The sequence below is a fragment of the Polyodon spathula genome, chromosome 21 (genome assembly GCF_017654505.1).
Source record: "Polyodon spathula isolate WHYD16114869_AA chromosome 21, ASM1765450v1, whole genome shotgun sequence".
NCBI lineage: Eukaryota > Metazoa > Chordata > Actinopteri > Acipenseriformes > Polyodontidae > Polyodon > Polyodon spathula.
The window spans coordinates 6430134-6451043 of NC_054554.1; the positions used below are offsets into that span (position 1 = coordinate 6430134).

General features: G+C 40.0%; 3 protein-coding genes across 4 annotated transcripts in view; 1 reads left to right on the forward strand and 2 right to left on the reverse strand.

Annotated features, from left to right (window-relative positions):
* LOC121296308 (cadherin-16-like) overlaps nucleotides 1–1088 on the reverse strand; it is a 39172-nt gene extending 38084 nt beyond the window's left edge. The window contains exons 1-2 of the mRNA XM_041221703.1: nucleotides 1018–1088; nucleotides 610–635 (exon numbers count right to left, since the gene is read on the reverse strand). The gene's annotated coding sequence lies outside the window, so the exon portion shown is untranslated. The remainder of the gene's footprint in view (nucleotides 1–609; nucleotides 636–1017) is intronic.
* Nucleotides 1089–2763: 1675 nt separating this feature from the next.
* Nucleotides 2764–6394, reverse strand: LOC121296324 (GTP-binding protein RAD-like). Its single transcript, XM_041221746.1, has 5 exons — nucleotides 6232–6394; nucleotides 5268–5644; nucleotides 4554–4627; nucleotides 3860–4064; nucleotides 2764–3167 (listed from the first exon to the last, which is right to left on the reverse strand). Exons 2-5 carry the CDS (start codon nucleotides 5629–5631, stop codon nucleotides 2890–2892), a joined length of 921 nt encoding a protein of 306 aa, XP_041077680.1. The 5' UTR covers nucleotides 5632–5644; nucleotides 6232–6394; the 3' UTR covers nucleotides 2764–2889.
* A 1715-nt stretch (nucleotides 6395–8109) lies between these two features.
* On the forward strand, nucleotides 8110–20271 carry LOC121296316 (ankyrin and armadillo repeat-containing protein-like). Of its 2 annotated transcripts, XM_041221732.1 has the most exons (8): nucleotides 12223–12699; nucleotides 13250–13374; nucleotides 15333–15577; nucleotides 16916–17072; nucleotides 17406–17553; nucleotides 18512–18631; nucleotides 19522–19588; nucleotides 19784–20271. In XM_041221732.1, exons 1-8 carry the CDS (start codon nucleotides 12506–12508, stop codon nucleotides 19988–19990), a joined length of 1263 nt encoding a protein of 420 aa, XP_041077666.1. In that variant the 5' UTR covers nucleotides 12223–12505; the 3' UTR covers nucleotides 19991–20271. The 2 variants fall into 2 exon arrangements, with proteins under 2 accessions (XP_041077664.1, XP_041077666.1); XM_041221730.1 differs by lacking the exons at nucleotides 16916–17072; nucleotides 17406–17553; nucleotides 18512–18631; nucleotides 19522–19588; nucleotides 19784–20271 and adding exons at nucleotides 8110–8214; nucleotides 9083–10163; nucleotides 11211–11389 and having other exon boundaries at nucleotides 12481–12699; nucleotides 15333–15543.
* The last annotated feature ends 639 nt before the right edge of the window (nucleotides 20272–20910 follow it).

A 20910-nucleotide genomic window follows, 5' to 3' on the forward strand; every position in this document is an offset into this window, starting at 1 on the left:
TGATACACATGAACGTTGGTGAGGGTGTGGTCTTTTGTACTTATCCGACAATTAAAATTAAGGTGGAAATTAAGGAGAACAGAGATGGGTAATAAAGGGCTTTAGAAGGTCACAGCGAGTGGTTTAGCTCCTGTCAAAAACTAGGGAAGGAAAGCATCTTATTTTATTAAACACAATTTTTTTTTTCTACTAATTTATGACTAAACAAAAAACATATTCAAAAAGATCAGTACAGCAGATCTAGAAGCAAAACATATAGCCAATCATTGACGTCAAACAGTGAATAGTAAGGATGATCATTTGACATTGAAGAGGCAATCGTTCCTGTTGCTAATCACACTTCATTCCAGAATTAACAGTACTTTATAGTCATATTCAGGTACAGTATGTGAAGTCATTATCCAAAAGCAGCCAACATAACCTTTTTGAATAACGTGTCTGGTTGTCAATTTCTGCTGAATTGGTAAAATATTTTCATATCCAGAAGGTTTAGAGAACAACAACGGTACAGTGGCACGTCTAACTAAATGTAAATCATATAATACAGGTTTAAGCCCTTGCTCAATCATATTTTTTTTTGCACTTCAAACACAAACAGCATGTTCTTACCTGTTCCTTCAGTGTCTGTAGTTCTTCTGTGGGGTGGCAGAACAGTGAAATGTAAAGCAGAACGCGTATGTGCAAAACACTTTTCTGACTTGCAAGGTTAATTATTGACTTTGTAATTAAAATATGCATTAATCACCAACAGAGTCTAAAAGTTTAAAGCATGCTGAACATAACCCTGATTTAAGTTTAAAGGACTCCAAAACTAAACAGCAGGTGGTTTGGTTTTAATGAAACCTGTGATAATTAGTTAATGAATGTACCATGCAGGTTTTCATCAAATATTTATAGAAGTTTTAAAAGTTTGGCAGTGAATACTGGATTGCAATAATTTTTTTTTTTTCTCTAGCAAAACCAAAACTTAACCACTTAACTTCTATTAGATCCATCAGAAATAGAAGAGGTTCCTACCGTTAAACGTCTTGCGTTGTGTAGTGTGGCTTGATCCTTTCACATTTTAATGTCCACGCAGTTGTGGAAACTGCCGGTTTTATACAACAGATTTGTTTTGCCCTGTGATTACAAAACATGTACTCAAGGTTAGACTACTTGACTTTGTGTAAATGCAGCCACTTCCAATAGCTAGTGCAGTGTCAGTGTGTTTAAATGGCAAATATTTATGTTGAAAACGTACTCATGTTTATACTCTAAGATCTGTCTGGGGGAGCCATTTCAGTACATATTTAACAGCTAAAATAAAATGATGAAGTACATGAATACATGGTTATCAGTGGTTTCATTTGTCAGTTTAATAATTAAGATTTGGTAGCAATAAAAACTAGATGGTCCTAAGTTGTCTACCTCTGAGATACTATTTACCAGTGTAACTTTACAAGGCACCTATGCAGTTTACCATAGCGTGGTTTTTACATTGCTTTCTAATACTAGTCTGGGATTTAAACCTTTCTGTGCTTTACCATGCTTTCAATGTTTTAATAATGCTTTACTACATTTTACTCCCTTTTTTTTCATGGTATACTGCAGCAATCATTTCATAAGGGTAAGTAATAAAAAATACTCCATTCTGACTTGTCATTCTGTGTAGCATCATTAGATGCCCAATGACAGGTCGTTTGGCAATATTTTGATGGCCACAAGCTGCCAACTGTTTAAACTTCAGTGTTTCACTGTAAGTTACCAATCTTTCTATCTTTATTTTTCTTTATTTTTTTCACACATATGTTCGCAAGTGGCTACTAATGTTTCACAATAAATAAAGAGATGATTCATAATAGAGCATTATATAGAACAGGTTGCGGATTTCCCTGACGAAGGTGATAATCACTGAGGAACATGCGTATCCCTCCAGAATCCTGGATACCTCATGGGGCGTACACCCTATTGACAGTGTTATGGCAGGTAATTTTTGTTGAACCCCTGTATTTGATTCGATTCCATTAGAATTAATTCATAGCTTTTTTTTTCTTCACAGGTGAGTGTGTTCTGTGTACTTCCACCACGGTGAACAGCAGTGATAGCGAGAACTAGGCCTGCTGCAATTGAGACAATTTCAAAGACTCGGATTGCAAGATCATACTTTATTATAAAATATTTATGTAAACATGTAACCAATTTTAAATTGAATAATATTAAATGAAAGTGCAAATCAACCTCAATAAAATAGTATTAAATCCACAATAGCTATATTTAGTTATTGTTTTTTTTTTCCTACGTGTAGTTTTAACATCTAAATAAAATAAGAAAAAGATCAACTTTCATGTAGTAATAACCTGCCCCCCCCCCCCCAAAGCCACCCCAATATCTCAATGCAAGTACGAACCTGCGCACTGAATTGCACTCTTAAAGGACTGGTTAGTGATAGAAACATCAACATAGTGCCTGTAAAAAAAATTCTAATTTGTCCTTTTAGCAAGCATGTCAACATGATACAACAGTTTGCTATCTGCTTCACAGCCACCCCATCTTAGCTTCTGGGTGACCATACATTGACTTTCTTTAAGAAAGGGCAAAAAAACATTTTATGTTTCTTTAAACAAGGCACAGCTTTAGCAAACACCAATTGTACAGACATGCCTTGCTGGTATGTACCTCTATATACAGATTTAGGGTTCACAAGCTGTACTTTTAAGGCAGAGAGTAAAGAAAATGTTAGGAAAATAAAATTCAGCAAGCTTCATGCAGAACACTGTTGAATTGCCTGTCAGTTTTTTTGTTTGTGTGTATTATTATTTCAGTATAATACAGCAATACCAGTCCTCAGAGTCCTCAAACTCCAAGCCTGTATTGCACAGCATCCGGTCTGGTGCAGTTTGAGTAGGAGCCTCAGGGCACAGAGAGGTCATGGCAGGATTTTGACTTCTGTTTAAAGGCCATTTTTTTGTTGTTTTTGGCCACTAGGCGGCCCAGGAAGCGTTTGGCCTTCTTGCCGATGCTCTCCCGCCGCTTGCTGTTGGCCAGGCGCCGTGCGTTGTCCTCCTTGCTGTCTTTCCGCAGGCGGATCTGCCTCACGATACCCTCAAACAGGGCCTGCACATTGTGGTGGAGAGACGCCGACGTCTCGATGAACTTGCAGTCGAAAACCACGGCGCACGCCCTTCCCTCTGAAAAGAGAACAACAGTGATCAGTGACACAATCTTCACTCATTCATTAACACCCACATCCTCCCCAAGGTGTTGCAGGCTTACTAATCACTGTTACAGCTTGGGAATGCTACAAATAGGACGATTAGGGCTGATATGTATTCTCCTTTAACAATTGAATTAGTACATGGTGCCCCCAGTGGTTAAATGCTGTCACTGCAAAAGGAAGATAAATCTGTACTTTCCAGTTAGAGGTTCTTGTCTCTGTGGTTTTATGCGTATTTCTTTAAACCCGCATGATGCAGATCTCAGTAGCCGTTCAAGCAGTATTCAAATCCAAGCAAAAAGATGGTAGGAATGATCCTGGTATTGTGTGACTCAATATACTACAGAACTGTGGCACACTAAATTTTTCTTTTTTTTAAGTTTTGACTGGTATTTACAAACTTAAACAAGCTTTCTGAGACCCCCTCAGTAACAGACAGAGGAAGTAAGGGAGCAGGATTTGCATTCTTTCATTCGCAGTATACTAGAGAACATTACTGCACTGGTTCCTCTGCATTTTAATATCTGTCCATCTCCTGAACTTGTATACATAACGCTCCCACACTTGTATATGTTATAGAGTCATGTTAGTACTGAGCTATCCTGCCTATCTCCCTGTATGCAGAGTGTTGCTACAGTAGAAGCTGGCGTGTGCTGCAGCGCTTACCTTCCACAGAGACCTCTCGCGAGCGGACCAGGTCACTCTTGTTTCCCACCAGGATGATGGGGATATTCTCGGACTGCCGGGCTCTCCGCAGCTGGATCCTCAGCTCCGAAGCCTTCTCGAAGCTGGCCTTGTCTGTCACGGAATACACAATGATGTAGGCGTCGCCTATCTTCATACACTGGTCCTGCAGCCAGTGGCTGTTGTCCTGCGGGAAAGAATGAAAAGTCAGTGATTAGGAAGTGTGGTCATTATTATATAGCATGGTGCTGTATTCCTCACATGCTCACAAACTTCTTGGGATCTTTTTCTCTACTTTTCAATATGACAAATACAGGTTTAAAAACTACTGTATAATATTAAATTTATTATGTTCTCTATAGCAGTACCGCTACTACCACGACTACTCCTACTAATACCAATAATAATGAAGCCCAGCATGTATAGTATATGTTTATAGTATTTATGTATTGGTTAATATAAAACTATAAAAAGAGAATGTTTAATTTGTGATTGGGCTGCTTTGGAACTTGTTACCAACACTGTGTAGGTGTGATTGTATTTTATACTGTGTGAACCAACCAATGATCGTTTGAGATAGTGTAGTGATTTGATTTTTGGAGTTGGAGGAATCTGGATATGGTTGCAAACAGTGTTAGAGAGTTTAAAATGACACCATTTACTGATTGAATCTTACCTGTTCCCATATATCGTATAAAACAATGGAAGCCTCCTCGTCATCAACAATGACTGATCTGTCGTATGTGTTTCCTGAAGGTAAAGAAAGACGGATACAGATGCAGTCAGTGGAGGACTTGAATTAGAATGAGCTAATGTATCAATTATAGAAGATCATTAGGCAGCCTGCATCTGGACAAGAGCTGATAACACCTGCAGAGAAGGCAGCCCTAATCTTAAAAGGGGCTCTGTTGCATGCACGGTATCTCCACGCATTTATTTTTCCATTCATTATCTTTGTTGTTGCGCTATAAACAGCATTATCTAACCTGAGGGGATCTGGCTAAATATAAACTAAGCTCTCTCTTATCACCTTGCTGTCTTCCTAGACTTAGACACAAACACATGAAATGTTAATTTTAGTATTGTATTCATGTGCCATATTATGGACTCAGAAAATTCTCTTTAGACAAACTGATAACATTTTGCAAATAGTCCAGTGCTAAAAGTACTCTATATTTGCTAGCGTATGCATACCGGTGTATTTCATTATGCAACATGTTTACAAGTCAACACACAAATACATTTTTTGGTCACTGACTTTTTTGTTGTTAATATACACAGTGGTGGGTTATACGCTATCATTGCAGAAATAACGCGTAAAAGACTGTCGTGTCCTCTACTTACTAGCGCATGGAGATTTAAAAAAAAACAATGCCTGTCTGTCTCTCACCAGCTTCTTCGCAATCGTGGGTGTCTTCGATCCCACCGAATATCCGAGCCAGGCTGGACTTGCCCACTGCCTGCTCGCCCAATAGCACCACTTTGTAGACTTGTCCCTCTGTGTCACTGCCGGAGGAGATGACAGAATCTGACGAGTCGGAGACCCAGCTGTCTCTGTGCTGCTCGTCGGGGCTGTATGAGGTACACCGGACCAGGTTGGACAGCTCTCCCAGCTGCAGGGTGGGCATCGCGGACTTCAGATCCCGCTCGTCTACCGGCATGCTTCTCCTGTGCAGATGCTGGTTCATTGGGAAAGGCATGCTGCTCCGCCTCTTGTCCAGATTCCGCAGCCTGTCACCTTTATTCAGAGTCATTCTTTTTCTGGTACTACAAAAAAAATAAAAAATAAATTTAAATAAATAAATAATATATATTAAAAGTTCTACATTAGGATGTCTGTTCCTTGCACATGCTAATTCCAGATGTAAAGCCACTGAAATGAAAGTCTATGGGGGACATGATAATGATACCATCATGTAGTTCGATTGCCTGGCTAGCTATTAAAAAAAAAAAAAAAAAAGTATTTATAATATTATTTACACAAACCAATACGTAATAGTGTACTAATCCCATGTAAACGGTTCCTTACACACGTGTGCTGTTCAACATGTTACTGTAATAAAACTATATTTACATCACTGTTTCCAAAATACTGCATTATACAGCCGTTCTTTACACTGAGAGATATATCTGAATTGGCTTTGTTCAAGTTCAATAATACACAAGTTATTGAACGTGCATGCACAACAACTTCGCAATTTCAATAATGCACCACATCGATCTATAATAAAATATCAATCTATAATAATACAACTTTTTTTTTTTTTTTTTTTTTAACAGTTAACGTATTATGCAATTAAAACTGCCTACGAAATACAGAAAAAAACAGAAGAAATTCCCGATGAAAAACCTACATTTCAGAAATAAATCCTTGGATTTTCTTTCTTAGGGGTATCCTTTGTTATGTGCACTTTCAATAAATAAAGCGATGCTGTAGGTATCGTTATAGGTCTTCTCTGCTAAGCGAACACAGCTACTGCCTCTCCGGCTGCCAGTTTCAGTTTGGCCGAAGTGAAGCGCTGAGCCGCTATTTATCTTTCAGTCAGCCGCGTGACGTCAGCTACCGGGGGAATCATAACTCTACAACTGCGTTGGGACCGAATCAGCGCAGACAGATAGAATTTCACTGTCTGATCAATGAGATGCGCTTCAAAAATAGAGTTTATCATCCTGGTGCGCTCGCTGACTGAGTAGTGATTATAGTAGTGATCATATGGCATTGATTTTACCCTTTATCTTTCTTTTAAAGTGTTGCATTCATCGGATTTTCCAGTCTTTTACATCGTTGTTAATGTTATTTATCATATTTTTCCACCATTAAGAAAATAGTATGCAAATATTTATCATATTATGCAATACATTGGGTCCTGTAATTTTATTTTACTTGTGCAACTTCGCGGTGAGGATTTATTTTGTCTTGTTCGTCGTGAATTTTGAATGTATTTTTAAGAGAAATTGATTGTCTGTTTCCAGTTTAAGTTTGCAAAAAAAAAAAAAAAAAAAAAAAAAAAAATGTACCTCTGTTTGACAATACGAAAACACTTATCAGGTCGCAATTGTTTGCACATGTACCAAAATCTGACAACGTACCACTTTCAATGTGGCAATGTGTGTTGCTTGCTGACATTACATGGGTCAAGTTTTGGTACGCATACCACATTGTGACGATGTACCACTATCTAACACTACACCGGTACTGTTTTGGAAAGGTTTTCAGTGTAGGGCTATCCCGGTGATGGGGAATACCAGACATGAAACTACATGTCCGTATCGCGGATGCTTTTAGCCGCTAAGCCTAAGGAAAATGTTAGCTCTGCATTTTTTTTTTCTGTAAGTGAAATTCATATAATTTCTTTAAAAACTGGAGACTTGGAGAAATATTTGAGTGAAATATAACCCCAATATTATGTATTACAGATGTTGTATATGGCAACGTTTGTTAATTCTTAATACTGGAAAAAGAAATATTCCAATTCCCCTATCCATTGTATTCCTGGCGGTGTACTCTACCCAAGAATATTACATGTGTTTGTTAGTTCTAGCAAAGTTGCATTCATCCTACTGTTGTCTCTGGCATCATGTGCTTGCAGTCACACTGCAGATCAGCCGCGGTTGGGTTTGATTTGACCTGTGTAGTTATTGCTATTTATTTGATAAATCGTCAGCAATGGCAGATGCAGACAACCGGTTAACAAATAAGGACTGTTAAAGTCCATATCCGCAGACGGGGGGTATTGTGGGAGATGTACCTGCCGTTCTGACGTATCTGCGCACCAGGAAAGACCATATATAGACATCCCAAAAGTAATTTATACAGATGACAAGTCTTTGTGCAATGTCTCCATCTGCTGGCTACAACTAACAACTACAGGCAAGCCTTGTCAATAGACTCTTATTAATCAGTGTTAGATGATGATAACCTAGCTCCTGTTTCTTTTTAGATAAAGACTATATTACATGAACTAATCATTGTTATTGCTGTTATTATTTTCTATTATTAATAGAAACATTATCACACTATTTGTTTTATCCAATGTCCAATTTATCCCATATGAAATAAAGTGATCAGTTGGTCCAAGCCTACTATTGTACCTATTTAACTGCGTAAGACTCAATTGCTGCGCTGTTCTGCATCTGCGTGTGTTTTGCCCAGTACACATCACCTGTGCTGAGAAATGCAACTTGTCGTAGCTGCTACACCTTTTAACCAGCAGGCGGCTTAACGCTGGGGTTTCTGTTAAAGAGAACTTCACACGGCAGAGACAGCAAGCCCTTGTAACCTGTTAATGGAGAGGATAGTTTTGAAACAGAGAAGACAGAGCCGAGGACAGCTAACCGTGAGTGTCATTTGTTATATTCAGTTCTGTTCAGAATCAATACTACAGCAGGTAAAGCCAATCGTCTACATTACCACAGACAAAATATATATATTCCAGAATATATATTATATATTATATATATATCTATATATATATATAATATATATATATTCATATATATATTATGTGTGTGTGTACGAGTAAATCGATTAGCTAGTTATTTGTAACAATCAACAACTCAGGAACGTTTTATTTGAAAGCACTAACTTTTCCAGAATTAACGATGTAATCCCTTAAACGGAAGTGGAAAGAATGTTGTTTGTATTGTATTTTTTAAATGTTCCACAATCATTTGCAGTGTGGCACTAAAATATAATTATTTACTGCTTCATATTTTTAATTTCTTTTCACATACCTTCAGTGGTTTACATTTTAGTTTGTTTAATTTCCCTAAAAGTTGTTTTAGTTAAAAACCTGTTTTCCACTTTGTAAACCAAACAAGACTCCAGGTTAGGAATATAATCTTCAAACTCTGCTAGAAAAAACAAAGGTGGAAGCTGGAATATGATAGTGAAGTGAAGAATCCATGTAGTTAATATCCACCTGTACACTACAGTATGCAATGTAGTACATTATAGTTTACTGTGGTATACAGTACACTTGTATAATGTTTTCCCATAGATTTATGTGTGTCATGCTACAATATTTTCAGTAATGCTTTATTTTGAAGAATGTTTAAATTATACCGAATGCATGTCCCTAGGGTGACGAATTCTCAGATAACCCCTGTTACCAATGATAGGACACCCCAGAAAAGAAGGTGGTATATAATCAGTAGTGATAAAAGGTGCATGTTGACCACAGGTAACAGAATCTGTCATTACAGGTACATGCTATTCAAGTATCATGGACCAGTATGATGACAAGGGGTGGGCTCCTATCCATCACGCAGCCTATCGGAATTACTGCAAGTCGGTGGAGCGCTTCGTGACCTCTGGGGCTGAGCAGCTGGAGATGCCAACCCGGGACAGGCTGAGATCCACGCCACTGCTCCTCGCCGTCTCCAGTGCAAGCCTGCAGACCATAAAGGTCCTGGTTAGCCTGGGAGCGGACGTGGCTGCCGTCAGTACTCTGAGCCATGGAGTGGTGGAGGTCAGTGCTTCCATGCAGCATTTAGACCTCCTTGAGTATTTCATCGGTCTGAAGAACCCCAAGCTGGACGTGTACCAGAGGCTCATCAAATTCCTCGATTCAGAAAGAGATGAGGAGGCAACCAGTGCGGGACAAGCGATCGTGGCATTGAGCCGCAGGGGAGAGGGAAAGGAAGACCACGCCTTGCCCTTCATAGAACGTGGCTTGGTTTCCGTGGCCGTCAATGTTCTGAAAAAGAAAAACGTCCAAGAAGTGAAGGAGCAGGTCTTAAACATCTTGAACAATGTCTTGGAGGAGCCAGGCGTGAAGGAGCAGATCTTTAATAGTAGGGGTCTCCCTACCTTGATCTCCTTACTCCACAAGGCATCCCAGATGTTCTTCCGTGGAGCGGTATTGGTGATAAAGGAAATTGCTGTGGAAGAGAAATACGCAGAGGCCCTTTTCTCTGCCGACGCGCTGTCTGCTCTCCTGGAGGTGCTTCAGCTGGCCAGTGCGAACATTGCTGAAGGGAAAGAGGAGGCCTTTATTCTCATCCCGGTGGTGGACAGTTTGTGCTCCATGGCCCAGGCCAGTGAGAGCTGCCGAAATGCAATGGGGAAGCAGAAGGGCTTTTTCTCCCAATTGGTGGGTCTGCTTGAAGTAGGGAACTCGAAAGGTCTCCTGATGGCTCTATGTAAAGCAGTGTCAAGCATGGTGGCGCACCACCCCAGCAATCAGAATGCTCTTCTCGAGGAAAACGGCGAGGTGCCGCTCATTCAGCTGCTCAAAGCGAAGAGCAGGGATGTGCAGCTCAGCTCTATCCAAGCCATTCACAGGTAGCCATTGGCAGGAAGCAAGCCAACACAGGGGTGGGGGTACATATAATACAACATCATTGCATTAACCAGTCAATCATAAAGGGTGCAAGTTCAGGGGATGAGGAAGAACCACTCTTACTCCCTCAATCTGCCAACATCCTGATAGGATTTCAGAAGGCAATCAGTGGCTCAGAAGTAGAAAAATGATATAAAACATGGTTTGTTGAAAGGAGCACATTTGCCCTTTTCTCATCCAGTGCAGATTTTTAGCATGCTTACAGGCAACTAAATTTGGTCCCTTCTTCTTACACATGAACCTATGCATTAACCTCAAACTCCTGGCAAATCATGGACTCCACAGTAAACCACGTTTGACAGGTTGAAAAGTGAAGTTAGTTTATTCTATCGGGCCTCTGTGTGTGTTTGCTCTCCACTATACTATATATTTAAACACAGTGGCTGTAAATTAGCCCAGTGCAAATAATTGCAGGCTATCACCAGGCTCGTTCTTATGGCAACAAGGGTAGGTTACAAGGTAACAGGGCAATACAAAGGGGCATGCTTATCATAGCAGTAACATTAAAAAGTAATGTCAATGTGTGTTCTTGATAACATTCAAAACTGGCTTCATAGTAACTGTACTGAAACCATGCACAGCTGATTTCAGGATTTGAGCACACAAAAAATGTAATAGTATAAAAGTCAATGATTTCTATAGAACGGAAGGAGGCTGATTCTGCGTGGGTTATACTAGAGAGGTTTATGCTAAAAGGGTGGGATGCATTGATAAGCTTACAGGATGTAGGGAGATGGTGGTTCAGTAGGCAGTATACTTACCTGTTACTGGTTAAAAAAGTTCCAGGTTAACTATAGTTATACCTGCCAGCGCCCTCAATGTTTGGTGATGTGTACTGTCTTTCATTTATTTAAGGTCATAGGTACACAGGTATATTTCATTTAGTTTAGTTTATTTATTCACTGGGCATATTTACCATGGAATGTGTGTCTGTCATTGGAAAGCAGTTCCGTATTTTCTGTTAACGGAAGCTCTGTCCTCCCGTGTAGCCTGGCAGAAGGGAATGAGCATGCTCAGAAGCGGGTGTTGGCGTGTGGGGGGGTAAAGCCGCTCATGCATCTCCTGACAAAGAGTCACACCGAGAGTGTGCAGGAGGTCGTCGCGGAAACGCTGTGGGTGCTGGCGGGAGAGGACATAGACAACCAGAGAAGCATGGCCTCACTGATAGGTAAAACATGGTTTTATAGTGGCCAAGCAAGCATGACAGCTGTTTTCTATGATACTGTCAGTCAAGGACACTTATTAAGCACTGGCCATATTACATATCTGTGTTACCTGCAGCTATATCATTACCAATATTTATTACCAGTACTGATGCTGGGAACACAGGCTTGTGTAAAGGGTAAGCCTCACAGAGTTTGCACTATTGCAACCAGCCTGTTTTACACACTTGCACCAGCAGCTGATTTAGGTCTTGTTTTCTCATTAGATTGTCTGTGATTTGTGATGCAAAGAAATAAAATGCCAGCGAATGTTCATTAGTGCTGGTCTGGCATATCTGTGAAGCCTTGTCACACAGGCACAATCACTTAAATAATGTCTGCTCTTCAAGTTCAAGAAGCTCAGGACTGATTTACACCTCTGGCTCGGTTGCTGTTGCCTGAAACAATAGTCTCTGCTCTCCACTCCCCCTCACAAAGTGAGTGATTCTTTGGGAACAACTTAACCTTCCCATAAACATAATATACGGTTCTATTTGTATTCAGCTTGCAGCATTGCAGAGGAGTCTTTTCAATTTTACACAAGTGACCTTTACAGCGGCACTTTAATTTAGCGGTTTCACTGGTGCAGTATCTGGTTACATCATTTCATGTTTACTGGTTAGCCTTGAGAGCATGCTTAGCTCTACAGCAGAGAGAAGACCGTATTGACTGCTTCCTTCAAACCTGCGTGACGCTGTTTCCCTATATTCAAAAACATGCTAACAGTAATACAAAAGGTTATCTCTGAGGTTATAGAGCATTTTAACAGCATGGCATATGTGTCATCTTTTTTTATTTTGGCAGCTGTGGGTAAAAAATAAATAAATAAATAGTGCCCTTTCTTTCTTTAGTTTCTTTATGGTGGGTAGGAATAATTATTTGCAGAATCTGATGATGATGTTCAGGCTGCTGCCCAACCACCAGACCAAAACCAAACCAGTTTCTATCAAACAATTTGAAGGTCCAGGGTACTTGCCATTGTTTTTAGACAAGCACTGCATGTATTAAAGCTGCTTGTTGCATAGCAGTGATCCCTGCCTCTGTCCTGCACCTCCAGGCGTGAGCGTGCTGACGGAGTTCCTATGCTCTCTGTCGGAGAGGCTGCAGCTTACAGGCCTGGCAGCGATCAGCGTGTTGGTACAGAGCCCGCGGGTCCTGTACAGCGCCATGGTGGCTGCCAGCGTTCCCCAGCTACTCGTCCGCCTGCTGCGCTCCGAGAGGGAGGCAATCGTCCTGGGGGCTGTCCGGGCGCTGCGGCCCCTCTGCCTGGGGGTGTGTGAGTATTCACCACTGCACTGCTTTCCTACACCCATGCATGCCTGCTACACCCTGTTGCTCTACACTGCTCTTGTTACCAGTTTTCTAAGGTGTACTACACATTAATAAAGTGCAAGTCACACGATGCATAGTAAATGTATTAAGCATGCTTTGAAATGCTTGATTGGAAAAACTGGAATAACTACAGTGTCGTTACCGTGCAGTAAAGCTGCCTGTATCAAACCTGTACACATTGTGCATACATAACACAGTGTGACATTTTGGGAATGGGGAAAGCCTTAATAAGCATGCAGCTGTGGACAATACTATTTTTATGCTTCAGACCCAAGGTCAGAGCAGCATGGCGCCTTCAGTTTCTATCCTACAGTACCCTATACAGTACAATTCTTTCTCTCTGTGTATTACATGGGCCATACTTCACTGTTTTGACAAATCATAATTAATTTCTCTGATTTCATTCCTGGCTGTGATTTCATCCCCAACAGTATCCTGAGCTAGAGCAGTGTGTCTGGTGTTCTTCAGTAAAGAACCCTGCTGTTCCTTTCCAGGTTACACCCCACATCCTGGGTGCCAGAGGTCGGTGGCCGGCTCGCGAGGGATGAACTTCCTGGTGGCTCTCATTCCGAGCTGCTCCAAGGAGAGGTGGCCTGCACTCTCGCTGCTGTCGTGCTGGGTGAGGATAGATGTGATAGATTAGACATTAAACACTACAGTGCCTTACAAAGAAAACGCCAAACCTCTCTCTTGTTATTATGTACTGCAGCTTATGGCAAACCAAATGGTTGGCAAAGTATGATTGGTGCAGCACAGTAGTCCCTTATAAAAGCTTACCACAGTATTCTTGCAATATTCCCATGCTTTTCCCATGGTTATACCTTGCATTTACCATAGTTTACCCTGTTTTTTTTTTTAAATATTCTTTAAAAAGATCGTCTTTATAATGTTCTACCTTTCTATCACTATGCGATTACACTTTGCTTTTCCATTTAGGGTGGTCTTAAATTTTTGGCTGGGGAAAAAGCATTTTGGGGAATTGATGCCGTCAATGGAATATGCATGGAGTAATATTCAATTCAAAAAAGGAAATGTATTAATGAAATCTAAATATTTGCTCCACGTTCACACAGTTTATTTCCAGCTAAAAGATGAGTTGAACTGACAAATCAGTTTGTGTCTCTGATATCTGTACACCATATGAAACTTTAAAAAAAAGTATTGTAGTCTGTCTATCTCGTAGTACGTCTTGTAGTCCTATAAGACTCGTGTCATGTACATCGTTGATAACCGATGCATGGAACACAAAAAATACAACTGGATGAGCCTTCACCATGTTAAACATATATCTGAGTAATATTCAGATATATACTTTGTTTTCAGTACATGATCTTTTAAAACCCTTGAGTATGTGCTTATTTATTAAAGCAGAGCATTCCTGGGGGAAAATATAATACAATAGTGCCTTTTTTTTATCTCCTAAAGAGGTGGTAATGTTTTGTTTCATTGTGACTGCAGTGTTTATTGGCTTGGTTACATTTCAAAACGTATTCAGTCATGATGGACAGTCTGTCAGTGACTTTGTTTGCATGCATGTGCCAACATGTTTCAGTTTCTCCTCCTCCTGGTTCCTGTATCTATAGCGGTCTCGGTCTGCCTGTGTGCACATCGTTATTAACTTCCCTTGTAAAAATCAAAGCTTACATATTTCACCATGAAAATAACTCCAGTCCCTCAGCAGAAAAGATCCTGGGAATCATTGATAATCAAGGCTGTTATTGCTTGCCGTGAACTCTCACACATCTTCCCACGCTTTCTACTGTAGGAACCATCTCCCTAGCGACAGAAATGGAAATCTATATATGGTAACTAACTTCGTATTGCTGGCCTTCAATTTAGGACTTTTTAAAGCCATTTTTATTTAATGTTCCAGATCTTTTCCATTGGTGCCTTATGCTACGTGAAGAGGTTTATCAATTATATATATATATATATATATATATATTATATATATATATAAACATATATATATATATATATATATATATATATTTTTTTTTTTTTTTCAGTACATAATCTTTTAAAAGCCTTATGAGTGCGTGCACTGTTTTTATTTAGTAAAGCAATGTTCCTGGAGGGAAAACAGAATATAATTGGGAAATAAAATACAGATCAAAAAGGCTGTGCATTAAAAGTTGTTCAGTGTCAACATTTGGTTCAGTTTTTTGTTTAAAATCTTATCTCAGAAACAAATGGGTCACAGGAGCAAAGCAAACAATATGGTATGGGCTAGTTACTCTGTAATTCTAATGAAGTGACATTTTCCCCCTTGCTCAACAATGAATCTTTTGGAAGGATTAACAGACTATGCAGAGCAAAATCTCCAGGGGCCTTTGAAAACATGAATTTAAAGAAAAGAAAGAAACAGGCAGCAACTGTAAAGGTTACAGTTAGTTTAAACTTTATAAACCTCATTCCTAACACTATGAAATCCTTAACAAGAAGTCTTTGTGTAAGACTGTAGAATTCCCAGCTTACCTACTTTATCCTTCATGAATCCCAGGCCTGGCAGATCCTTTCCATTGTGCTCCACAAGTTTAAAGAGTGCTGATTTATATCCCTTCTTTGCACTGCCAGGCAACAGTGAAACCGCAGAACTGCTTCACAGTCACCCAGACTTCAGCTATGGGCATGTCCTGCGACTGCTGTACTCCATCCAGTCCGAGGTGCGCCTGCTCGCTGGCATCGCCATAGCGACCTTCGCCTTCAACAGCATAACCCGGCAGCGGGCGATCGCAGAGTCCGGGGGTGTGCGCTGGCACAACTTTCAGCCCTTCCTGCTCTGTGCTGACCCGCACTACCAGCTCAATGCAGCCTTCCAGGTGAGCTAGCTGTAGCCAGGCCTGCACATTTACATTTTAATGCACATCGCAATGCCAAGTCGATGAATATTCATGTTGTTACTGAGAAAGTTCAACCAGGGACCCAAGATGCAGCTATTCTTAGATACACACCATTAAGATAATCCATGCAAATTCAAGCAATGGCTGTTTGCAACAGGAGTAGTAAATTGGTACCAGTAAACACGATATAGTCAACTGAAGCCTTCAAGGTAGTTGACTGTCTGATTTAGCCATACCAGCTCAATTTATTCCTAATACCATCTCCCTTCTATCCACCATCCCTTTATCCCAAATCACCTAATTCTCAGCCACTGAGAAGCTAGATCTTGTAACGAACTGAAATCTGCTGTAGTGAACTAAAATTTACTTTGTTCATATGTGCACACATTAAATTTTTTTATTTATTATTTTATTGTAGTTGTGGAGTTGAATGCCAGTAAATTAGCCTGCTAATTAATTCTAGACTGCTCATATTTCTAAGTGATGTGACTATTTGAATACCAGAAATAATATTGTAATATTCAGTCCTGACACCTTTCACAGAACCAGTCCCAGTTCGTGTTGGGAGGTCATATGGACATTACTGGTGTTTTGCATTTTATTCTGTGCAACTGAAATCAAATCCCAGCCACATTTATTGATGTTGATTTGCTCAGAATAATGCTGCCTAGGAATAGTTTCCTATTTTTAGAAACTGCAACGTTTTTTTTTTTTTTTTCTTGTTAACACAAAACTGTCTGTCGTTGTACAAAAAGGCAATACATTGGTAAGGTGCTCTGTTCCAGGCTCAGAGAAACTCAATCTCTGGTGAATTATTAATGCAAAGAGACCGTGGAAGTGGCTTTGTTGTTATAAAATCGATAAGGGGCAAAAATCTGTTGTTTTCAACAGATATAGCAAGATATTATTTTGTTGATCAATAATAGGGATGCATGCAGAGGCTTTAAAGAGCGGTCTGCTTAAAAGGGGTCTGTGAACCAGACCCAGGTCAAACTAACACAAGCTGCTTTAGCTCAAGTTCACACAACTTACTTTCTAAAAGGAAATACCTTTTCCAAACTAATGATAATTGTTGGTCTTCTTTGTTCAGCTATGTAATTCCTTCTATGTTTTCTGATGTTAAATCGATTGTAGCTAACAAAATAAGATGTTAAATCTTGCATGTTGTGCAGTTTTGAAAGAAACGTGTTTGTGCGATTCATTCTGATTCATCATTTCTGAAATACGGTTCAGCAGGTTGAGAGGCTCCTTCTTGTATTTCAGTGCATGATGGTATAGCAGAGATATCGCTTGACCCTTTTCCTCTTTCTTTTTAAGTGTGTGGTTCTGTCTCGAATTATCCCTGACAAGCAACCTGCTTCAGCATGTGCCCTGGCGATTCAAACCATCGTGGGCACCCTGGAACACTCTCAGTCCAAACCCATCCTGGCACTGGCAGCAGACTGCGTGGGGCGCCTGGCACGCACACGAGCTGGTGCAGTAAACTGGGAACAGCATGGCTCTAAGAGCAAAATAATATTGGTTAATCTCATAGTCAAAGCACCACAGGCACAATATTTGAGCAATTGCAATAAGAGCTACTTAGAATGATTTCAAACATCACAAACAGGTAGAAAAACAGTCCAAAAAAACCTAGGTAATTGCAATTTGAAGCTATTTAAGTATTGATTTGAGGTCCTTTAAGAATAGCACAACATTACATGTGATCTCTTCTGATATAAATGTGTACACCCGTTAAAAAGCCCGTCTGTGCTCTGTTGAGAGTTGAGTCGAGTTTGGTTGGTTTGTCTGTGTGTTTTGTGTCCAGGAATCCCAGCTGCAATCGTCTCCATCGACACAGTGTCCCTGCTGTGTGGCCTGCTGTCCAGCTCAGGGGAGCAGGTCCAGGGTTCGGCCGCCATCGCTTTGGGGTACCTCAGCTTCAACCACCAGGCTGACCGGCAGCTGCTCAAACGGTCAGCATCTTCCACACTGCAGCTTTGTTTATACTTATTAAAGGATAAATTACGAGTAAAGGTAGTTAAGAAATTAATATGTGAAACTGGATTCTGCCCACCATGATGTCCAATGTATCAATGAAGGTTTCATGCATTTCTTAATTATTTTTAATTGGAACATGTCCCTTATAATAGGCAGGTATGTTAAATGCATTGAACAGGGTGCCTGGTACAGCATAACTACAAGCAAGCATTGTAAGACGTGATAAAAATAGTGGAGCAACTGAAATTACCGTCCTCGTGTACATGGTAAAATCAGCGTGTATCAAAAGTATCAAAAAAGAGGCAGGGCAGGAGGAGAGAACGTCTCTTTGCCTTCTCCAAATGAGCCTCCGAAAGAATTACAAATTGTGGAAAAGACAGCGCTCCACTTGGATTATGTATTTCTTTCCTTAAATCAGGTAACAGTTGCTTTGCGCAGTAACAAAGGGAAGCCTTTTCTTGCTGCATATTTAGTAGCCTGTTTCTAAGACAATACTGCCATCTGCTGAACATTAGTGTGACGTGCTCTAATCCTGCAAGAAAAGCTTAATTACCAGAATATTGGTTATTACTAAAAAGAAAATGTTTGCTCTAATTTCATACATTAAAATTATTATTGTTATTATTATTATTATTATTATTATTATTATTATTATTATTGAAAATTAGGTTCAAAATGTATTTTTTCAAACAGACCGATTTATACTTGCAGTTATAGAGCAGCTTGGTAGACATATCAGCGTTATCTCAGCTCATGTAGTCTTTCAAATCCCTTTATCCCATATAATTTTCTGTTTCAATCATCACATCCTGGTGCCTTTTTGTTTGAGAGTCCTCGTGTGGCTTTAGAACCAGAGGTGTAACTGGCTGAATGCAATAAGCAAGGATATGACTGGAACAACGACCTTTGATGTGTGTGTGTGTGTGTGTGCAGGTGCAGAGAAGAACCTCAGCTAGCCAGGACCCTCCTTTACTACACTCACACGCACAGACTGTCCCCCACCTTCCTCGAGGGCTGGAGACACCTGAGAGAGCTGGGGCTGCCTCCTATCAGGTCTGGATCGATGGTCTGCGAGAATGAGGCCCTGTTACTGTGAATGAAAACACTGACCCCTGTGGTATAAAAGTTATAGCCACTGCATTTGGCAGAGCAGTGCACTTTCTTACCTGTATGATCCAGGAAGGGGGTGCTAGGAAGGTTATTCTTATAACATGCATTGAGGCATGGCTGATGCAATGCCTGACCAAAGCAACATCCAATTGACAGTGGATAAAACAAACCAAGTTGGAAAATGTAAAGGTTTTATTAAATACAGCACAATATGTTTCTGAGTTGACCCTGTATTTATTTATTTAAATTTGATATGGAAATCTATTCATAACAGGCATGTACAGAGCATTTGTTTTTGCCTTTATAAAGGAAAAGACCATACTACATACTGTAAATGAAATATTTGAACCAAATAGACTTTAGCAGAGGATGGTTTCGATCCATCGGCCTCTGGGCCCAGCACGCTTCCGCTGCGCCACTCTGCTCCATGTCAAGTAGAAATTAAAAAGAAGGTCACTTCCAACCAACCTATACTGCCATCGAACAGCTAAAAATATGAAGTATATTTTAGATTGGGAAAGATTTCGCTCCTGTTTCCTCTAAAATTAAAACAAAAATGATACAAAATGATTACCAGTACCGGTTTGTTTTACCTGTTACATAAAGAAAATATTTGCATCAGCATAAGTTCCTTAACAAAAAAAAAAAAAAAAAAAAAAAAAAAATGTTCTGTGTTATGATCACATTTGTCAGAACACTTTATAAAGGTCAGATCTATTAAAATGTCGGGGTGTCTTTAAAAGTGGAGGACAGAGTCAAATGTATTCAACATAAGATAACTTTGTCTTTTGTGTATGACGTGGAATAATAGAAATACTCTTAATATTTTTCAGAGAAAAAGCATCCTTAACTTCTCATCCGGGGCAGATCAAATATTTTTCAAAATGCATTTCCCACCAGGTATGTCAGTGCAGTTTAATAGCACATCGTTTAAAAAAAAAAAAACATTAATCGGAATAAAAACACAAATAAGTATGTATAGTTTGATCCATCAATGTTGAATCAGACATACTTCCCAAAAGCATTGTGTAAAAAATTAGAACAAACATATAACTGTCAATTTCTTCCCATTTCTCTTCATTCAATGGGGGACAGCCTGTCCACACTCACATGAGCTGTAGCGCAGGACAGGAATTGCAGAGAGCAGCTTGGACGGACTCTCCCGATTCTCCGCAGACACACAGCGCCTGGACGACGCGACGTCTCTCTGAGACAAGTCGTCACATCAGAGGAGTAACAACGCTCTTCAGAACACCTGATCATTCAGCTACAGGACATGGAAAAAAGACTCCCATTGCTTAGCATTTTGAGCTTGTCCTTTTACTGCAAGCTCTATTATACAACCCTAGTGGCACACCCCAGTGCTCCTGCCACACTCCATGAACAGAGCCTTCACATCTCTCCAAAGTCAAATATGAAAGCTCTTTCAAAACTTCTAATAGTATGACATTTTTAATAAAGAATAATATGTGTCCGGATATATTATTAAACAATGATATATTCTCTCGAGAGACACCGATATGTAAATGTTCATGGGTGCAAGTGTTTTTTTTTTTCTTAGCAGGCACCCTTACCCAGGGTGACTTACAGTTGTATACAAAAAATACATATCAAGAATTACAGTACAATTATAAGATACAAAATACAATGGCTTCAGTCCTAATAAGAGCAAATACAAAACACAGTACAGTTTGATATAGGGGCAGTTCAAGAGCAGATAACAGTGTTGATAGTTACAAACTACTACAGACTGGGTGAAGTGCAGGATTAAATACAGTAAAATAGGGAGCAGATAAGTGTAAGTTCCACAGACAAGGGTGGAGAAGGAGCGGGAGCGGGCTCTGGAGGCAGGGGAGCGTAGAGGAGGTGCAGCCAGTCTTCTGGTGCAGGCAGAGCAGAGAGGTCGAGTGGAGGTGTAGAGAGAGAAGTGTCTGGAGGTAACTGGGTGCTGTCTGGTCAAGGCATTGGTAGGTGAGTACAAGAGTCCTGAACTGGATGCAAGTAGTGATCGGGAGCAGGTGGAGTGAGCTTTATTCAAACTTTTTTCCATTTTTTGTTTTTAAATCAAAATGTTGCACAAGAGTAGGTAGCGGATAAATGAAATGTATCCAGTGTTTTAGCTTCGCTTTGTTTACTTCCATTTTGAAACTGATATAGATTGCACTGCAGTCGCGTTGGGCAATTGCCTTCAGGGTCTGGTAAAGTTGAATCTGGTTAAGTTC

Excerpts from the sequence above, each read along its gene's own strand:
- LOC121296324 (XM_041221746.1), bottom strand. The coding sequence starts at position 5,631 with ATGACTCTGAATAAAGGTGACAGGCTGCGGAATCTGGACAAGAGGCGG. Across the intron at positions 4,065-4,553 it reads TATACGATATATGGGAACAG|GACAACAGCCACTGGCTGCA; the intron begins GTAAGATTCAAT and ends TCTTTCCCGCAG. Across the intron at positions 3,168-3,859 it reads GCGAGAGGTCTCTGTGGAAG|AGGGAAGGGCGTGCGCCGTG; the intron begins GTAAGCGCTGCA and ends TTCTCTTTTCAG.
- LOC121296316 (XM_041221730.1), top strand. The coding sequence starts at position 9,103 with ATGGACCAGTATGATGACAAGGGGTGGGCTCCTATCCATCACGCAGCC. Across the intron at positions 10,164-11,210 it reads TCTATCCAAGCCATTCACAG|CCTGGCAGAAGGGAATGAGC; the intron begins GTAGCCATTGGC and ends CCTCCCGTGTAG. Across the intron at positions 12,700-13,249 it reads GCCCCTCTGCCTGGGGGTGT|GTTACACCCCACATCCTGGG; the intron begins GTGAGTATTCAC and ends GTTCCTTTCCAG.